The sequence below is a fragment of the Populus nigra genome, chromosome 13 (assembly GCF_951802175.1).
Source record: "Populus nigra chromosome 13, ddPopNigr1.1, whole genome shotgun sequence".
NCBI classification, from domain to species: domain Eukaryota; kingdom Viridiplantae; phylum Streptophyta; class Magnoliopsida; order Malpighiales; family Salicaceae; genus Populus; species Populus nigra.
Genome location: NC_084864.1, coordinates 5938753 through 5960213, shown reverse-complemented (window position 1 = coordinate 5960213; position 21461 = coordinate 5938753). Strand labels below are relative to the sequence as shown.

At 41.6% G+C, this 21461-nt stretch overlaps 1 protein-coding gene across 1 annotated transcript; it reads right to left on the bottom strand.

Moving 5' to 3' along the window:
- Window positions 1-19903: 19903 nt before the first annotated feature.
- Window positions 19904-20964, bottom strand: LOC133671532 (uncharacterized). The gene is made up of 2 exons (XM_062092297.1): window positions 20638-20964; window positions 19904-20242 (listed from the first exon to the last, which is right to left on the bottom strand). The coding sequence occupies exons 1-2, from the start codon at window positions 20962-20964 to the stop codon at window positions 19904-19906; spliced, it is 666 nt and encodes a 221-aa protein (XP_061948281.1).
- Window positions 20965-21461: the final 497 nt, after the last annotated feature.

The window sequence follows — 21461 nt, the reverse complement described above, 5'->3', positions numbered from 1 at the left end:
ATTGCATCGCTGCCGATCCAAAATCGGCAGCGGAAACTGCGTCGCTGCCGATTTCTGTATCGGCAGCGGAAACTAGGTCGCTGCCGATTTCTGTATCGGCAGCGGAACTGCGTCGCTGCCGATCCAGAATCGGCAGCGGAACTGCGTCGCTGCCGATTTCTGTATCGGCAGCGGAAACTAGGTCACTGCCGATTTCTGTATCGGCAGCGAATACTGTGTCGCTGCCGATCCAGAATCGGCAGCGGAACTGCGTCGCTGCCGATTTCTGTATCGGCAGCGGAAACTAGGTCGCTGTCGATTTCTGTATCGGCAGCGAATACTGTGTCGCTGCCGATCCAGAATCGGCAGCGGAACTGCGTCGCTGCCGATTTCTGTATCGGCAGCGGAAACTAGGTCGCTGCCGATTTCTGTATCGGCAGCGAATACTGTGTCGCTGCCGATCCAGAATCGGCAGCGGAACTGCGTTGCTGCCGATCCACAATCGGCAGCGAAATCATCCCTTTTTAACCCGGCCATCCATTCAGACGCCATTAGCCAAAGCTAATCATTCTTTGTCCCGGTCATCCGTTTGGATGCCATTAGCCGAAGCTAATCACTCTTTTGTCCCGGCCATCCGTTTGGATGCCATTAGCCGAAGCTAATCACTCTTTTGTCCCGGCCATCCGTTCGGATGCCATTAGCCGAAGCTAATCACTCTTTTATCAACAATTAAGCGTTCGACAATTTAATATCGGTTCTAACAATATGGTAGTACTCAAGTTAAAATGTTCTAAGGTTCAACGTATGAAAAAGAAAGGTGCAAGTCACCTACCTGTTCCACCTGTGGGTCGTTCCTGTCTTGATGATGGTCCAATCCCGACTGCACCACCTGAGACATCAATGGTCACAAATCAGCACAGATGTATTTATTTTATTTTTGAATCACATTCATCATCACACTTATTTCAATAGTTCACATGTTCACATTAAAGTGTTCCCTATTTTACACCATCATATCATGAAATTGTTATTAGCATTTAAGTCATTCCTGCCTAGGAGGCTTATTGTAGGAATCGGCAGCGAGAACCGGTTCGCTGCGGGCTGCCCAATTCGGCAGCGAGAACTGGTTCGCTGCGGGCTGCCAGTTCGGCAGCGAGAACTGCACCGCTGTTGGCGCCACAGTTTCGCTGCACAACGCACAACTCGGCAGCGAATATCACTTCGCTGCAGGAGGTTCAGCTGCGGCAGCGAAACAGAATTTCGCTGCGCAACACACAACTCGGCAGCGAATATTAATTCGCTGCAGCAGGTTCAGTTGCGGCAGCGAAACAGAATTTCGCTGCGCAGCACACAACTAGGCAGCGAATATTAATTCGCTGCAGCAGGTTCAGTTGCGGTAGCGAAACAGAATTTCGCTGCGCAACCCATAATCGGGAGCATCAATTTCAGCACAATCATCACAGTAGAACACCTTAATTCCAGCAACAAACATCACAGCAGAACACATTAATTCCAGCAACAACATCACATTAATTCCAGCAACAATCATCACAGCAGAACACATTAATTCCAGCAACAACATCACAGCAGAACACATTAATTCCCCCTAGTTAAAGCCGGCCCTCTACCATGATTTGTTAGATGTTCTGAAATTGACTTTATTTCACTTTTGTTTGCTTGTTCTCTTGGTTAATTTCAGCTTCCTTCACAGCTGGCTTAGGTCTTAGATCAATTCTTTTCTTAGGGTTTTTTTTTTTCTTTATTTTCGTTTTTGATCTTACGGGGGAGAGGAAGAGAGTTTCATGACCCATACCTTCTGAATTTAACTAAGTTTGAGGAAGGTTTGACACTATTCAGCTGCTGGTTCTCCTTCTTCTTTTTTTTTCTCTCACGTTTTTTTTTTCCGGCTCTCCTTTGCCTCTCCTCTATGCAGCTGCCCACTCCTCTCTCAAGGTCTCATCTCTCCCTCACAAGTTCACAAAGTAATCTCTACTGGTCTGATTTACGTTTCTGTTGTGAAAGGGGAAGGGAAGAACAGCATGCAGCTGCTGGATTTGGAAGGAGATGGGTCATTCTCTCTCCCCTCTTTGTATTTATACTACCCATCCAATGAAATGGGTTGTTTGGGGGTTGGTTTAGGTGTGTCCTTATCCTTGTTTGGTTTATCTAAAACCAGTTTTACCCCTCCCTCCCAGCTCTGCGTCACTGTTCATTGAGAAATCGGCAGCGAAAACTGCATCGCTGCCGATTTCTGCATCGGCAGCAAAAACTGCATCGCTGCCGATTTCTGCATCGGCAGCAAAAACTGTGTCGCTGCCGATCCAGAATCGGCAGCGGAACTGTGTCGCTACTGATTCAGAATCGGCAGCGGAACTGCGTCGCTGCCGATTTCTGCATCAGCAGCGAAAACTGCATCCATCATCATCCCTCTCTCTCTAAATATATATATATATATATATATTTTCCTTTGGGTGTTTACAAGGGGGTTGTCTTGCTTCATAATTCTGTTGGGGCTGAAATCCATGGGGATGGAACTGTCGGGCTTGATTGCGTTGTTGGGATGGGTTGCCGTAGCGTAAGTTGGGATGATCTCTTCATCCGGGATTGTTGTCGTGCAATAGCCATGGTGTTGAGGCGAGCTTCCTTTATTAACCTGCGTAAAGTGCTTTCTATTTCAAGATCAATCTGCACTTGAATTTGATTAGTAGAACGGGTCACATGCATAAATTGCTAAGAAAACTCAAAAGAAAGTAACCACACAAGAGATTGAAAACAATGCAAATTGTACGAAAATCCTACGGTAGAAAACTAAAACTACCTAAAAACACTAGAAAACAGCGGAATTTGGCCTCAATAGGGTGGGGCTAGTGATTTTTCACTAGTCCTGTTCAGAACGTCGTTTTCCTTTAGGAAACAAAAGAATGACACCTAATTCCACCAAAAACTCTGTTTTGAACAGTACCGCTGCCACAAGTGAACAGTACCGCTGCCGCAAGTGAACAGTACCGTCGCAAGCAAAAATTCTGTTTCTCTGTTTTTTTTTAATCACAGCAAATAAAAATAACAGTACAAGCACACCAATTAACTAAAATTACCTCCCCGGCAATGGCGCCAAAATTTGTAGCGATGTCGCGGTCGCACAAATTAATTACCCTAGCTTAAAACACACAAGATAGTATAGAGCAAGCAAGGGGTCGATCCCATGAGGAAGTTTCAAGTCAGATTCTTATGTTGTACGCTATCTAATTGGGGGGATTTGGTTTGTGATTATCTAAACTATGGCAGCAATTAAACTAGCAAACAAAATCATTTAAAACCAAAACTTATCAAGAAAACAAACCTTGGTCGCAAGCACACATCCACCAACGGAAATTAGAACCGATCCTTGAAACAAAAATTGCAGTTTATGTTCTGAAATTTTATCTTTTCTTAATGTTGATTAATTAACGGATCCGCCGTATAACTAATCCTAACCAACAAACAATCAAAGTGTCCGCACTAATGATTCAATTTTATGGTAGCTTTAAGAACTAGATAATTTCATCAAGATTAACATACAAGCTGTCCGCAACTTGTGTGTAACATCCCCCATTTCTGGGATAAAACCACAATTTCATGTCAATAGAAAAACATAGTTAGATTTTTTTTATATACATATTCATGGTCTTCGTGTTAACATCTACCGGAAATTTCGACGGAGTCCCCCTATACCGGAAGGTCCCAAATTACTGACATGTAACCTGTTTACACTTCTAACAGTTCGCATCTCATAACTTAATTCCCGACCCAATCAACCTTGGTTTCAATTCCACAATTATACTCACACCTATCAACCATAATATTTATGATATGCATGATATAACAAAAATATCATTATGGATGGATAATTTAAATAAATATAAATTCATAGACATGAAATATGGTTATATAAACTACAACGTTAAATTCATCCAATCAAGTTTAAACATTTATTATACAAATTAAGTTATACAACCATTTTCATGTTTACAAAATACAAGGGTATACTCCCTAGAACCTAGACTTGAAAAGGGGAACATAAGCTAGGATCTACTCTTGTCGTGCATGCGATGATCCTGAAACAAAATACATATTATTGCAAGGTGAATATTTCCATAACTATAACAATATGAATATCTAATAATTTCAACAGGGTAACATGCATTCATATTTCATTTACTTCTCTCTTCTAGTTTTTTTTATATTTAAAATCTCTTCCTTATTCAACTATTAATAACCGTTCCCTCTACTACTATCAACCTTCATTCCAGACCTTATAAAATCAACGTGATTACTTTTGCTTATCACATTACCGATACTAATTTCACTGGTATCGTCATCACCACCCCATAGGAGTCAATATAAGACGATCCCTTTACCCGGAATCCTAACATACACTAAATGTATGCTGGCCATTCCATGGTGATCCCCTTACCCGGGATCCTAACATACACTGAATGTATGTTAGCCAATACATGGAGATCCCCTTACCCGGGATCCTAACATACACTAAATGTATGTTAGTCCATTCATGACGATCCCCTTACCCGGGATCCTAACATACACTAAATGTATGCTAGCCAATAAAGGGGGATCCCCTTACCCGGGATCCTAACATACACTCAATGTATGCTAGACAATACATGGTGATCCCTTTACCCGGGATCCTAACATACACTCAATGTATGCTAGTTTATGCCTCAAATCACACTTCTCATATTTTCCTTTTTCAGTGCTAATTTCATCACTTGGCAATTCACATAACAACTTTTCACCATGAATACACTACATTCAGTAATTCACATTTCACATCAAAATATATTAAATCATGGAATTTAACTAGGAAGCATAGGTGTGAATCACCTACCTGCTATAGAAGCTCTACTCGTGCTCCCCTACTGCTGCTGTTGCACCACGTCTGTGGTCCCTCCTGCAAATCACAGGTTTATCTCATAAATTTTCCTCACTCAAGGATATGTTTTATAATAACCATATCAATAACCAATAAGTCTTTCTTTCAGTCATTTCTTAGTACTTTATGTTTTTCTCATTTCACTCATTATTACTGTCGTTCTTTGTTCAATCCTAGTTATCGTTTCTTTCTTTATATTTGGACTTTCACTGTCCAACTATTACTGCCTCGTTTTTGAACTGTTACTGTCTGTCCTCTCCTCATATTTTTACCTATATCTGGAGTTATAGAACTCCGATTCAAGTGAAATTTATGGCGTTGGAAAGGTAAGAGATGAGGCTACAAGTTTTATGTTGGTAAGAACCCAGTTCTGCCTTTAAGGTAGTAAAAATTGCTCATTAACAAATGCTTAGACTGTTACTGTCCATTTTTGAACTGTTACTGTCTGACCTCTCCTTAGAGTTTTAACTATATCTGGAGTTATAGAACTCCGATTCAAGTGAAATTTGTGGCGTTAGAAAGGTAAGACATGATGCTACAAGTTCTATGTTTTGGGAAGAACCCAGTTCTGCCTCTAAGGTAGTCAAAATCACTCATTAACAAATACTTAGACTGTTACTGTCCATTTTTAAATTGTTATTGTCTGACCTCTCCTCAGATTTTTAACTATATCTGGGGTTATAGAACTCCGATTCAAGTGAAATTTGTGGCGTTGGAAAGGTAAGACATGAGGCTACAAGTTCTATGTTTGGGAAGAATCCAGTTCTGCCTCTAAGGTAGTCAAAATTGCTCATTAACAAATGCTTGGACTGTTACTGTCCAACTGTTACTGTCTATTTTTGAATTGTTACTGTCTAACCTCTCCTCAGATTTTTAATTATATCTGGGGTTATAGAACTCCGATTCAAGTGAAATTTGTAGTGTTGGAAAGGTAAGACATGATGCTACAAGTTCTATGTTTTGGGAAGAACCCAGTTCTGCCACTAAGGTAGTCATAATTGCTCATTAACAAACACTTGGACTGTTACTGTCCATTTTTGAATTGTTACTGTCTGACCTCTCCTCAGATTTTTAACTATATCTGGAGTTATAGAACTCTGATTCAAGCGAAATTTATGGGGTTGGAAAGGTAAGACATGAGGCTACAAGTTCTATGTTTTGGGAAGAACCCAGTTCTTCCTCTAAGGTAGTCAAAATCACTCATTAATAAACATCCAAAACTACAATTTCTATGAAGGAATTGGATCCTAATTCCTTCATTCTCCTACCCAAAATCTATTTGAAGGTCAGGAGACGAAACTGTCCAGATTCATCAACCTTTCCATTTACACACAACACATGAAGTTCTTTACTTTAACAACTCTTACTTTTTCCTCAATTCAAGTCTAAGAACTCAATATATAAATTAACATCCAGGCATCAATTCATAATCGACTTGAAATGACTCATAAGACCAGGTTTAGAATATCTTACCTGATGTGAATCAAGGCTTCAAACCCTCCTTTTCTTTCTAATGATAGCCGACCCTCCCCTTTTCTCTTCTTGTTTAATTTTTCTTGTTAATCCCTTTCCTACCAGGGTTTATTTTACCTATAACCCTCAATCTGGGATGGGTTTTTTTTTTAAAAAAAATTTTGGTGTTTCTCTCTTGATTTGTAAAAATAGATATAAAAGCTCCCTCTTTTCTTTCTTTACGTAGCTGCAGATCTGTTTTTGGTGAGAATAGGAGTATTTATGCTCTATAATTATTCTTATTTGCATTTAGGCCCTATTTTCTTCAAGTGTATTTGTTCTTGCCCCCACTTCTTTTTATTTTAGTTTATTTTCTTTAATTTAATCCAGCTTTGTTTTTTTCTCGGGATTTACAATCTCCCCTCCTAATAAAAATTTCGTCCTCGAAATTCAAGTTACGTACCTATGTCAGAGAATAAGTGCGGAAACTTTTCATTCATCTTGGATTCTCTTTCCCATGTTTCTTCTTCTATTCGACAGCTTCTCCACAATACTCTCACCAAGGGAACTCTTTATTCCTCAACAATTTCTCATCTCGATCTAAGATCTTGACGGGCTTAGTTTTCATGGTTAGATCCCCTTTAATCTTCATAGGAACTTGTGGCAATACCCGTGAGGGGTCTATCTTAGCCTTTCGCAGCAATGATACATGGAACACATTGTGAATCTTATCCAAATATACAGGCAATTCTAATCGATATGCAACTGGCCCGATTCTTTCTTTAATCTCAAAAGGGCCAATATATCTCGGGGCTAATTTCCCTTTTACTCCAAATCGAATGATGCCTTTCCAAGGAGCCACCTTCAAAAATACTTTATCCCCAACTTGGAATTCCAACGGCCTTCTTCGGCGATTTGAGTAACTTTTTTGTCTATCCTAGGCTTCCTTCATTCTCTTTTTGATCACCCTCACCTTGTCAGTTGTCAGTTGCACCATCTCAGGTCCCAAAAGCTTCCTTTCTCCTACTTCCTCCCAACAAATTGGGGTCTGACATTTCCTCCCATACAATGCTTCATATGGAGCCATACCAATAGTAGTTTGATGGCTATTATTATAAGTAAACTCCACCAATGACAGGAGATCCTCCCAATTCCCTCCAAACTCCAGCACACAAGACCTCAAGAGATCCTCAAGAGTTTGGATGGTCCTTTCAGATTGACCATCCGTCTGAGGATGAAATGCCGTGCTCAGATTCAACTTTGTCCCCATTGCCCGTTGTAAGCTAGGCCACAATCTTGATGTGAACCTTGGATCCCGATTCGATATAATTGAAATCGGCACTCCATGAAGTCTGATTACTTCATTTACATACAATTTTGCCAGCTTATCCACCGAATCAGTCATCTTCATTGGCAAAAACAAAGCAGATTTTGTTAGTCGATCCACAACCACCCATATAGCATCATTCCCCTTCTTTCCCCTGGGTAATCCCGTCACAAAATCCATAGAAATATCCTCCCTTTTCCATTCCGGAATTGATAATGACTGTAATTCCCCTGCAGGTTTCTGGTGTTCTATCTTTACTTGTTGACAGATCCCACAATTTGACACAAATTCTGCTATTTCCCTCTTTATATTTGGCCACCAGTAGTTTTCCTTTAAATCCCTATACATCTTTGTACTCCCAGAATGAGTAGAAAATCGAGATTCATGAGCTTCTCTTAATACTTCGTCTTTCAAAATCTTATCCTCAGGCAAATAAATTCGCCTACCCATTGCTATTAGCCCATCAGATAAAATTTGAAATGATGTCTCTATACCCTTGTTTACCCTCTCCTTGATCTCTTTTACTTTCCCATCTGCTTGTTGAGCCACCAAGACCCTGTCTCGAAGCACAAATCGGATCTTTAACTGAGCTAACAGTGATCCTTCGGGCCCTACACTTAGCCGCAAGCCCATTTTCTTTAATTCCAGTATACTTTCTTGTTCTTTAAGCTCCACATCATTCATCACTGTTTTTCCCTTCCTACTCAAGGCATCGGCTACTACATTAGCCTTACCAGGATGGTAGTCAATAACACAATCGTAATCTTTTATTAACTCTACCCATCTTCTCTGCCACATGTTTAACTCCTTCTGTGACATCAAATGCTTCAAACTTTTATGGTCTGTAAAGATTTAAACTTGTGTCCCATATAAATAATGTCTCCATACTCTTAAGGCAAACACCACCGCTGCAAGTTCTAGGTCATGAACCGGGTAATTCACCTCATACGACTTTAACTATCTTGATGCATAAGCAATCACACGTCCATTTTGCATCAATACACATCCCAGACCCCTTTTTAAGGCATCACTATATACCACAAACCCTTCTGTCCCTGATGGAAGGGCCAACACAGGAGCAAAAGTGAGCCTCTCCTTCAATTCTTGAAAGCTTGCTTCACACTCTTCCGACCAAACAAACCGGACTTCCTTGCGGGTCAGCTTAGTTAAAGGTGAGGCTATGGTGGAGAATCCTTCAATAAACCTTCGGTAATATCCAGAAAGACCCAAGAAACTTTGGATTTCTATCACGTTGGTAGGCCTTTCCCATTTTAACACGGCCTCAACCTTTCTTGGATCTACAAATATTCCTTATGCGGATATTACATGACCCAAAAATACTACTTCCTTGAGCCAGAACTCACACTTATCCAGCTTTGCATATAATTGATTTTCCCTTAAAGTCTATAGCACAACCCTTAGATGTTGTTCATACTCCAAGTGAGAGTTTGAATACACCAAAATATCGTCAATAAATACAACCACATATTGGTCCAGGTAAGGCCGAAACACCTGATTCATCAAGTCCATAAACATGGCCGGAGCATTCGTTAACCCAAAAGGCATCACCAAAAACTCGTAATGCCCATAACGGGTTCGGAAGGCAGTCTTTTGTATGTCTTGTTCCTTGATTCTCAACTGGTGATATCCAGATCTCAGATCTATCTTAGAAAATACCCTAGCACCCTTCAACTGATCAAATAAGTCATCTATTCGTGGGAGTGGGTACCTTTTCTTCACCGTCACTTTATTGAATTGACGATAATCAATGCACAAACGAAGGGTGCCATCCTTCTTCTTTACAAACAATACCGGAGCTCCCCAGGGTGAGTTACTAGGCCGGATGAAGCCTTTATCTAACAATTCCTGAAGCTGAACCTTCAGTTTCGCCAACTCCATAGGTGCCATCCTATAAGGGGACTGGGCTATAGGAGAAACTCCTGGAATAGTTTCTATGGAAACTTTAATTTCTCTAACTAGAGGTAATCCAGGCAACTCTTCTGGGAATACATCTTAAAACTCCCTTACAACAGGAATACTAGCCAAATCTATGCTACCCTTCTCCAGCTCTCTTACATGGGCTAACCAAGCAGAACAACCTTTCCTCAGTAATTTTCTAGCTACCAAAACTGAGATTACACAACTTGGAATTACTTTTCTTTCCCCTTTAAACACTACTCTTTTATCACCTATTCCTTGGATTGTCACCGTCTTGGTGAATCCACCTGTGCCTTATGTTTACTTACCCAATCCATGCCCACAATCACATCAAAATCATATAACTCTAACGGCATAAGATCTGCCCTCAACTCTAATCCTCCCATATATAGTTTTACCCCTCTATAAATATCATCAATATGTATATTCTCTCCCAAAGGTGTACTAAGTGTCACCCCTACTCCCAAGTTATTAGATAACACATGCAAGTTATTCACAATTCTATAAGATACAAAGGAATGACTAGCTCCAGGATCAATTAAAGCATAAACTTGCATTGTATCTAACTGTAAAGTACCTGCCACCATATTAGGTACAACTCCCACATCCTCGTAGGTCATGTGATATACCCGACCCTGAGTCCTCCCCTCCTAATTTCTGGGCCTCCCACGAGTAGCACTCGTCCCTGACTTGGTAGGCCTGATAGGCGATTGACTGTCACCGATTGCTGCTGGCTCTGAACCTCAATCCTCTGACTATGGGCTCCCTTAGTAGTTCTACGAGGACAATCCTTCTTCCAGTGACTCGTGTCCCTACAATAGTAACAACCTCTTCCTACATGCGGGCACTCTCTCCATCGATGCCCCTTACTTCTACAAATATAACATCTCCCTGGCATCACAGAGCAATCTCCCGGGTGTCGCTGCTCATACCTCTAACAAAATGGATATACCGGTCCCTTATGCTCTGTAGACCCTCCAGCAGTTTTGACTCCCTGTCTAGACTATCCTCCCCAAGCTCCTCTTTCACTAACTTGTCTAGATCCTCCTGAGCTCCCTCCTGGGTTAAAACTCCCACCCCTTCTCTGGGACGGTCCTGATGATGGCCCAATCTTCCCCTTCTTTGGGAGAGGAGGTCTCCTAGTTATAAACTCAAAATCTCTCCTCTTAGCTCCCATTGCCTGACTCTGCTCGACCACTGGCTTCGGGGTATCCTTTATTACCCTCTCCATACCCTGAGCAGCACGTACCAATTCCCGTACCGACTGAAACTGCATGGCTATCAATATCATCCTCAATTCCCGCCTCAGTCCATCACGGAACCTCTCCACCCTGTGGCGCTCTGTGGGAAGGTAAGTGGAGGCAAAAACTGCTAAATCCTGAAATCTCCTCTCATACTCTAGCACTGTCAAATCTCCCTGCTTCAATTCCAAAAACTCTTGTTCTTTCTCCCTCTTATGCTCCCAAGAATAGTACCTCTCCTCAAACTCTTCACGAAAATCCCTCCATCTCAATACCTCCCCTGATCTCCTTTCTCTAATGGTCTCCCACCAAGAGTGAGCACTTTCAACCAATAGTTGAGTCACACAATCCACCCGTAGCTCCTCTAGCACCTGCATATGATTTATAACTCTTTTCACTTTCCTCAGCCAATGCCCAGCAACCTCAGCATCCTCTTCACCCTGGTAAGTCATACAACCCATCTCTCTCATACCCTTCACCCATTGCCCTATGGTGACTATTCCCCCTGATCTAGGAGTCGTATTGGAGGCCCCCGCTACCATTCCTGCTGTCACAGCTCTCACTATATGTTCCATAAAAGTAGGATCCGAAAATAGGTTTGATTCAGCTACCGGTGCCATTGGTGGAGGTATATTATCTCCCCCATATCTGTCTGATCCCTCGGGCATGGATACATCTGCCTGACGGAATGATGAATCATCTCGAAGTGTCACTGACTCGCCCCCTTCTGAGTACACTGATGCTGCAGGTATATGAGAAGAGGTGTCTGCCAAGGGATCCCAGTCTGGATCACTTTCATTACGAATACTCTGGCCACATCCCCGAACTGGGGATGGATCAGTCCTAGCTCCTTGCCTTGTTCTCACCATCCTGAAACACATTTCAAAACCATATAATCATTCTTATCCCCGGAATAGCAACCTAAGCTCTGATACCAAATGTAACATCCCCCATTTCTGGGATAAAACCACAATCTCATGTCAATAGAAAAACAGAGTAGTTAAATTTTTTTATATATATATATACATATTCACGGTCTTCGTGTTAACATCTACCGGAAATTTCGACGGAGTTCCCCCTATACTGGAAGGTCCCAAATTACTGACATGTAACCTGTTTACATTTCTAATAGTTCGCATCTCATAACTTAATTCCCGACCCAATCAACCTGGGTTTCAATTCCACAATTATACTCACACCTATCAACCATAATATTTATGATATGCATGATATAACAAAAATATCATTATGGATGGATAATTTAAATAAATATAAATTCATAGACATGAAATATGGTTATATAAACTACAACGTTAAATTCATCCAATCAAGTTTAAACATTTATTATACAAATTAAGTTATACAACCATTTTCATGTTTACAAAATACAAGGGTATACTCCCTAGAACCTAGACTTGAAAAGGGGAACATAAGCTAGGATCTACTCTTGTCGTGCATGCGATGATCCTGAAACAAAATACATATTATTGCAAGGTGAATATTTCCATAACTATAACAATATGAAATCTAATAATTTCAACAGGGTAACATGCATTCATATTTCATTTACTTCTCCCTTCTAGTTTTTTTTTATTTAAAATCTCTTCCTTATTCAACTATTAATAACTGTTCCCTCTGCTACTATCAACCTTCATTCCAGACCTAATAAGATCAATGTGATTACTTTTTCTTATCACATTACCGATACCAATTTCACTGGTATCGTCATCACCACCCCATAGGAGTCAATATAAGACGATCCCTTTACCCGGAATCCTAACATACACTAAATGTATGCTGGCCATTCCATGGTGATCCCCTTACCCGGGATCCTAACATACATTGAATGTATGTTAGCCAATACGTGGAGATCCCCTTACCCGGGATCCTAACATACACTAAATGTATGTTAGTCCATTCGTGATGATCCCCTTACCCGGGATCCTAACATACACTAAATGTATGCTAGCCAATACAGGGTGATCCCCTTACCCGGGATCCTAACATACACTCAATGTATGCAAGACAATACATGGTGATCCCCTTACCCGGGATCCTAACATACACTCAATGTATGCTAGTTTATGCCTCAAATCACACTTCTCATATTTTCCTTTTTCAGTGATAATTTCATCACTTGGCAATTCACATAACAACTTTTCACCTTGAATACACATACATTCAGTAATTCACATTTCACATCAAAATATATTAAATCATGGAATTTAACTAGGAAGCATAGGTGTGAATCACCTACCTGCAATAGAAGCTCTACTCGTGTTCCCCTGCTGCTACTGTTGCACCACATCTGTGGTCCCTCCTACAAATCACAGGTTTATCTCATAAATTTTCCTCACTCAAGGATATGTTTTATAATAACCATATCAACAACCAATAAGTCTTTATTTCAGTCATTTCTTAGTACTTTATGTTTTTCTAATTTCACTCATTATTACTGTCATTCTTTGTCCAATCCTAGTTATCATTCCTTTCTTAATATTTGGACTTTCACTGTCCAACTGTTACTGCCTCGTTTTTGAACTGTTACTGTCTGCCCTCTCCTCAGATTTTTAACTATATCTGGAGTTATAGAACTCCGATTAAGTGAAATTTATGGCGTTGGAAAGGTAAGACATGAGGCTACAAGTTTTATGTTTTGGGAAGAACCCAGTTCTGCCTCTAAGGTAGTCAAAATCGCTGATTAACAAACGCTTGGACTGTTATTGTCCAACTGTTACTGTCTGACCTCTCCTCAGATTTTTAACTATATCTGGAGTTATAGAACTCCGATTCAAGTGAAATTTGTGGCGTTGGAAAGGTAAGACATGAGGCTACAAGTTCCATGTTTTGGGAAGAACCCAGTTCTTCCTCTAAGGTAGTCAAAATCACTCATTAACAAATGCTTGGAAAGGTTGATGAATCTGGATAGTTTCGTCTCCTGACCTTCAAAGAGATTTTGGGTAGGAGAATGAGGGTCTACAGAGCATAAGGGACCAGTAAATCCATTTTGTCAGAGGTGTGAGCAGCGACACCCGGGAGATTGCTCTGTGATGCCGGGGAGATGTTATATTTGTAGATGTAAGGGGCATCGATGGAGAGAGTGCCTGCATGTAGGAAGAGGTTGTTACTATTGTGGGGACACGAGTCACCGGAAGAAGGATTGTCCTAGTAGAACTACTGAGGGAGCCCATGGTCAGAGGATTGAGGTTCAGAGCCAGCAGCAATCGGTGACAGTCAATCGTCCTATCAGGCCTACCAAGTTAAGGACGAGTGCTACTTGTGGGAGGCCTAGAAATCAGGAGGGGAGGACTCAGGGTTGGGTATATCACATGACCTACGAGGATGTGGGAGCTGTACCTGATGTGGTGGCAGGTACTTTACAGTTAGATACAATGCAAGTTTATGCTTTAATTGATCCTGGAGCTAGTCATTCCTTTGTATCTTATAGAATTGTGAATAACTTGCATGTGTTATCTAATAACTTGGGAGTAGGGGTGACAGTTAGTACACATTTGGGAGAGAATATACATACTGATGATATTTATAGAGGGGTAAAACTATATATGGGAGGATTAGAGTTGAGGGCAGATCTTATGCCGTTAGAGTTATATGATTTTGATGTGATTGTGGGCATGAATTGGTTAAGTAAACATAAGGCACAGGTGGATTCACGAAGACGGTGACAATCCAAGGCATAGGTGATAAAAGAGTAGTGTTTAAAGGGGAAAGAAAAGTAATTCCAAGTTGTGTAATCTCAGTTTTGGTAGCTAGAAAATTACTGAGGAAAGGTTGTTTTGCTTGGTTAGCCCATGTAAGAGAGCTGGAGAAGGGTAGCATAGATTTGGCTAGTATTCCTGTTGTGAGGGAGTTTCAAGATGTATTCCCAGAAGAGTTGCCTGGATTACCTCCAGTTAGAGAAATTAAAGTTTCCATAGAAACTATTCCAGGAGTTTCTCATATAGCCCAGTCCCCTTATAGGATGGCACCTATGGAGTTGGCGGAACTGAAGGTCCAGCTTCAGGAATTGTTAGATAAAGGCTTCATCCGGCCTAGTAACTCACCCTGGGGAGCTCCGGTATTGTTTGTAAAGAAGAAGGATGGCACCCTTCGTTTGTGCATTGATTATCATCAATTGAATAAAGTGACGGTGAAGAACAGGTACCCACTCCCACGAATAGATGACTTATTTGATCAGTTGAAGGGTGCTAGGGTATTTTCTAAGATAGATCTGAGATCTGGATATCACCAGTTGAGAATCAAGGAACAAGACATACAAAAGACTGTCTTCCGAACCCGTTATGGGCATTACGAGTTTTCGGTGATGCCTTTTGGGTTAACCAATGCTCCGGCCATGTTTATGGACTTGATGAATCGGGTGTTTTGGCCTTACCTGGACCAATTTGTGGTTGTATTTATTGACGATATTTTGGTGTATTCAAACTCTCACTTGGAGCATGAACAACATCTAAGGGTTGTGCTACAGACTTTAAGGGAAAATCAATTATATGCAAAGCTGGATAAGTGTGAGTTCTAGCTCAAGGAAGTAGTATTTTTGGGCCATGTAATATCCGCTGAAGGAATATTTGTAGATCGAAGAAAGGTTGAGGTCGTGTTAAAATGTGAAAGGCCTACCAACGTGACGGAAATCTGAAGTTTCTTGGGTCTTGCTGGATATTACCGAAGGTTTATTGAAGGATTCTCCACCATAGCATCACCTTTAACTAAGCTGACCCGGAAGGAAGTCTGGTTTGTTTGGTCGGAAGGAGAGGCTCACATCTGCTCCTGTGTTGGCCCTTCCATCAGGGACAAAAGGGTTTGTGGTATATAGTGATGCCTTAAAAAGGGGTCTGGGATGTGTATTGATGCAAAATGGACGTGTGATTGCTTATGCATCAAGATAGTTAAAGTCGTATGAGGTGAATTACCCGGTTCATGACCTAGAACTTGCAGCGGTGGTGTTTGCCTTAAGAGTATGGAGACATTATTTATATGGGACACAAGTTTAAATCTTTACAGACCATAAAAGTTTGAAGCATTTGATGTCACAGAAGGAGTTAAACATGTGGCAGAGAAGATGGGTAGAGTTAATAAAAGATTACGATTGTGTTATTGACTACCATCCTGGTAAGGCTAATGTAGTAGCCGATGCCTTGAGTAGGAAGGGAAAAACAGTGATGAATGATGTGGAGCTTAAAGAACAAGAAAGTATACTGGAATTAAAGAAAATGGGCTTGCGGCTAAGTGTAGGGCCCGAAGGATCACTGTTAGCTCAGTTAAAGATCCGATTTGTGCTTCGAGACAGGGTCTTGGTGGCTCAACAAGCAGATGGGAAAGTAAAAGAGATCAAGGAGAGGGTAAACAAGGGTATAGAGACATCATTTCAAATGTTATCCGTTGGGCTAATAGCTATGGGTAGGCGAATTTATTTGTGTAACAACCCGGTTTTATATATATATATATATATATATATATATATATATATAGAAGCTGATCCCTCACATCATCAAAATACAATCCATACAATCAACATTTCATTTAAAAGTGAATCTTACATAAACACGTAATATTATGGCTGCATGATTAAAAGTTCATATTAAAAATATACACACATAGACATGAGTTTGCATTCCTATCCTACTAATAGCCATTACAAATTTAAACAAAAAGGATCTAATAAAAGTTATACATTCAGTACATTGATTCATACAAAATACAATTGTGATTTAGAATGCATCTACATGATCCCTTGCAAAAGTAGGTCCCCGTGTATCGGGTTCCCTAGACATCTCGTGGGTGTGATGTCCCTACAGCAGTCAAAACATTTAAGAGAATGTAATTACTAAATAATAATAATGGTAACTAAACAGTCTGGCAGTTAAGTGAAGCATTGTCATTTATAATTTCTTCATGTACTTGGTATAAACAGCTTGTAGTGTATATAAATGCACCAATTTTTGCAATCAACCATAATCTTAAACCCGGCTATCCTCTTAAGGCATCATTTGCTGAGGTTAACCATTCACTCACCCCGGTCATCCTCTTCGGATGCCATTAGCCGAAGCTAAGCATTCATTTGTCCCGGCCATCCATTCGGATGCCATTAGCCGAAGCTAATCATTGATTTGTCCCGGCCATCCCTTCGGATGCCATTAGCCAAAGCTAATCATTCTTTGTCCTGGCCATCCATTCAGATGCCATTAGCCGAAGCTAATCATTCATTTGTCCCGGCCATCCCTTTGGATGCCATTAGCCGAAGCTAATCCGAATGCCATTAGCCGAAGCTAATCATTCATTTGTCCCCGCCATCCCTTCGGATGCCATTAGCTGAAGCTAATCATTCCTTGTCCCGGCCATCCATTCGGATGCCATTAGCCGAAGCTAATCAACCATTTGTCAACATTTAAGCGTTCGACAATCTAATATCAGTTCTAACACAATATGGTAATAATCATGTTAAAGTATTTCATTAATCAGCGTATGAAAAAAAGAAAGGTGCAAGTCACCTACACTTATTTCAAGAGTTCATATGTTCACATTTAAGTGTTCCACATTTTACACCATCATACTATGAAATTGTTACTAGCATTTAAGTCATTTTTGCCTAGGAGGCTTATTTTAGAAATCGGCAGCGAAAACTGTTTCGGTGAAGGCAGCTAGTTCGGCAGCGAAAACTGTTTCGCTGCCGCCGGCCAGTTCAGCAGCGAAAACTGTTTCGCTGCCGCCGGCCAGTTCAGCAGCGAAAATTGTTTCGCTGCTGGCGCCACAGTTTCGGCAGCGAATCATAATTTCACTGCAGCCAACATGGTTTCGGCAGCGAATCAGAGTTTCGCTGCACAACACACAATTCGGTAGCGAATGCTAGTTCGCTGCAGAAGACTCAGTTTCGGTAGCGAATGCTAATTCGCTGCGGCTGACATAGTTTCGGCAGCAGATCAGAGTTTCGCTGCACAACACACAATTCGGCAGCGAATCACAATTTCGCTGCAGCCATCACTGTTTCGGCAGCGAATCAGAGTTTCGCTGCACAACACATAAATCGGAAGCGAATGCTAGTTCGCTGCAGAAGACTCAGTTTCGGCAATGAATGCTAACTCGCTGCAACTGACACAGTTTTGGCAGCGAATCAGAGTTTCGTTGCACAACACACAATTCGGCAGCGTATGCTAGTTCGCTGCAGCTGACACAGTTTCGGCAGCGACTCACAAATTCGCTGCAACTGACACAGTTTCAGCAGCAGATCAGAGTTTCGCTGCACAACACACAATTCGGCAGCGAATCACAATTTCGCTGCAGCCATCATGATTTCGACAGCGAATCAGAGTTTCGCTGCAGCCATCACGATTTCGGCAGCGAATGCTAGTTCGCTGCAGAAGAGTCAGTTTTGGCAGCGAATCACAAATTCGCTGCAGCTAACACAGTTTCGGCAGCGAATCAGAGTTTCGCTGCACAACACACAATTCGGCATGAACACACACACCACACATGCTTTAACAACCCCAGCATATACACTGTCACTATGTTCCAGCAGAATACACACATTGAAACCATCAATTTCTGCACCTAATCCTTCAACAAAATCCCAGCAAAACACACTTGAAAACCATCAATTTCAGCATATAATCTTTCAATAAATTCCAGCAGAACACACACATCAAAAACCATCAATTACAGCATATAATCTTTCAATAAATTCCAGCATAACACACATCAAAAACCATCAATTTCAGCATATAATCTTTCAACAAATCCCAACAGAACACACACATGTATGCTGGCCAACCCCCTAGTTAAAGTCAGCCCTCTACCATGATTTGTTATTTCCATTTTATTCATATTTCTTTGTTAGATGTTCTGAAATTGGCTTCATTTCATTTCAGTTTCCTTGTTCTCCTAGTTAATTTCAGTTTCCTTCACAGCTAGCTTAGGTCTTAGGTCAATTTCCTTAGGGTTTTTCTTCTTCATTTTTGTTTTTTGGTCTTAAGGGGAAGAGCAAGGGAGTTTCATGACCCATACCTTTCGAATCTAACTAAGTTTGAGGAAGGTTTGACACTATTCTTTCTCTTCTCCTGCTGGTTCTCCTCCTTCTTCTTCCTCTCACGTTTTCCAGCCCTCTTCTTCCTTTCCTCTAGGCAGCTGTCCAGTCTTCTCTCAAGGTCTCATCTTACACTCACACGTTCACAAAACACTCTATACTGGTTTGGTTTAGGTTTCTGTTGTGAAAGAGGAAAGGAAGAATGACATGCAACTCCTGTTCTGGGAAGAGGATGGATCATCCTCTCTCTCTCCTCCTTGTATTTATACTCCCCATGAAATGAGGTGGGTTGTTTGGGGGTTGGTTTAGATGTGTTCTTATCCTTGTTTTGGTTTATCTAAAACTGGTTTTACCCCTCCCTCCCAGCTCTTTAAATTAATTAATTTAATTTTAATATTTTTTTGAACAGTAACTGTGTCACTGCCGATGCAGGAATCGGCAGCGAAAACTGCGTCGCTGCCGATTTCGGCAGCGAAAATTGCATCGCTGCCGATCATGAAATCGACAGCGAAAACTGAGATCGGCAGTGAAAACTGCGTCGTTGCCGATCATGAAATCGAAAGCGAAAACTGAGATCAGCAGCGAAAACTGCGTCGTTGCCGATCATGAAATCGGTAGCAAAAACTAAGATTGGCAGCGAAAACTGTGTCGCTGCTGATTATGAAATCGGCAGCGAAAACTACGTCACTGCCGATCATGAAATCGGCGGCAAAAACTAAGATCGGCAGTGAAAACTGCATCGCTGCCGATCATGAAATCGGCAGCGAAAACTGCGTCACTGCCGATCATGAAATCGGCAGCAAAAACTAAGATCGGCAGTGAAAACTGCATCGCTGTCGATCATGAAATCGGCAGCGAAAACTGCGTCACTGCTGATCATGAAATCGGCAGCAAAAACTAAGATCGGCAGTGAAAACTGCATCATCAATTTATATATATAGCTATATTTTCTCTTGGGTGTTTACATTCTCCCCCCCCTTTAATAGAAATTTCGTCCTCGAAATTTAAGGGGTTTCACACTCCATACCTGGTAGTTCAAATAAATCGGGGTACTTTTTCCTCATCTCAGCCTCCCTCTCCCAAGTTTCCTCTTCTATTTGAGCATTTCGCCATAAGATTCTGACGATGGGGATCTTTTTGTTCCGTAGCTCCTTCACTTCCTGATCTAGTATCCTTATGGGCCTCATTTCCAGTGTTAAGTCTTCCTTGAATTCTACTGGGACTTGGGGTATAACTCGGGCAGGATCCATGTCAGCTTTCCTTAACAGGGAGACATGGAACACATCATGGACCTTGGCTAACTGTGGGGGCAAGTTCACTTTGTAGGCTACTGGTCCTACTCGCTGTAAGATTTTGAAGGGTCCGATGAAGCAGGGAGCTAACTTCCCTCTCAATCCAAACCGTAACATGTTCTTCCATGGGGCTACCTTCAGGAACACCTGGTCCCCCGTACTGAACTTAAGAGGTCTTCTCCTCACATCAACATACTTCTTCTGTCTATCCTATGCGGCTTTGATGCGATCCCTGATAGTTCTCACTTTCTCCGTGGTGACTTGGACCAACTCCGCGCCATATAACTTCCGATCCCCAATTTCCTCCCAACACAAAGGAGTTCTGCACCTCTTACCATACAAGGCTTCATATGGGGCCATCCCTATTGTGGCTTGGTGACTATTTTTATACGTGAACTCCACCAATGCCATGTGTTCCTCCCAGTTTCCTCCAAATTCTAGCACACAGGCCCGTAATAGGTCTTCCAAGACTTAGATGACTCTTTCTGATCCATTTGAGGGTGAAACGCAGTGCTCATATCCAATCTTGTCCCCAAGGCCTGTTGTATGCTCGGCCAAAGTCGAGAGGTGAACCTGGGATCTCGATCCAATACAATGGACACTGGAATCCCATGAAGCCGTACCACCTCATTTATATAGATCTTGGGAAGCTTGTCCACCAAGTTGGTCATCTTTATAGGTAAGAATAGTGCGGATTTCGTCAACTGATCTACGATGACCCATATCGTGTCATTTCCTTTCCTCCCTTTGGGAAATCCTGACACGAAATCCATGGTGATCATCTCCCACTTCCACTCTGGAATTTGTAATGGTGTAATGGTCCCGCAGGCCTTTGGTGTTCAACCTTGACTTGTTGACATATCCCACACTTTGACACATACTCAGCTATTTCCCTTTTCATATTAGGCCACCAATAGAGGTGTTTCAGGTCTCGATACATCTTAGTGCTGCCAGGATGTATGGAGAACTTGGACTCATGTGCTTCTTGTAGAACCATTCGTTTGACTGTTTTGTCATTAGGCACGTACAACCGTTGTCCCATCATCAAGGATCCATCATCCGCAACTCGGAATTTCATTTCTACCCCGGCCTCCACATTCTTCCTCATCTTAGACCCAACCTTGTCATGGAATTGGGCTTGTAGTATCTGTTCCCGATACGTTGGTCGCACCAATAGTTGGGCTACCAACCCACCTCCAGCATTAATGTCCAAATTTACACCCATCTCTTTCAATTCCACCAATTGCCACTCCTTTCCCACTGTTAACCT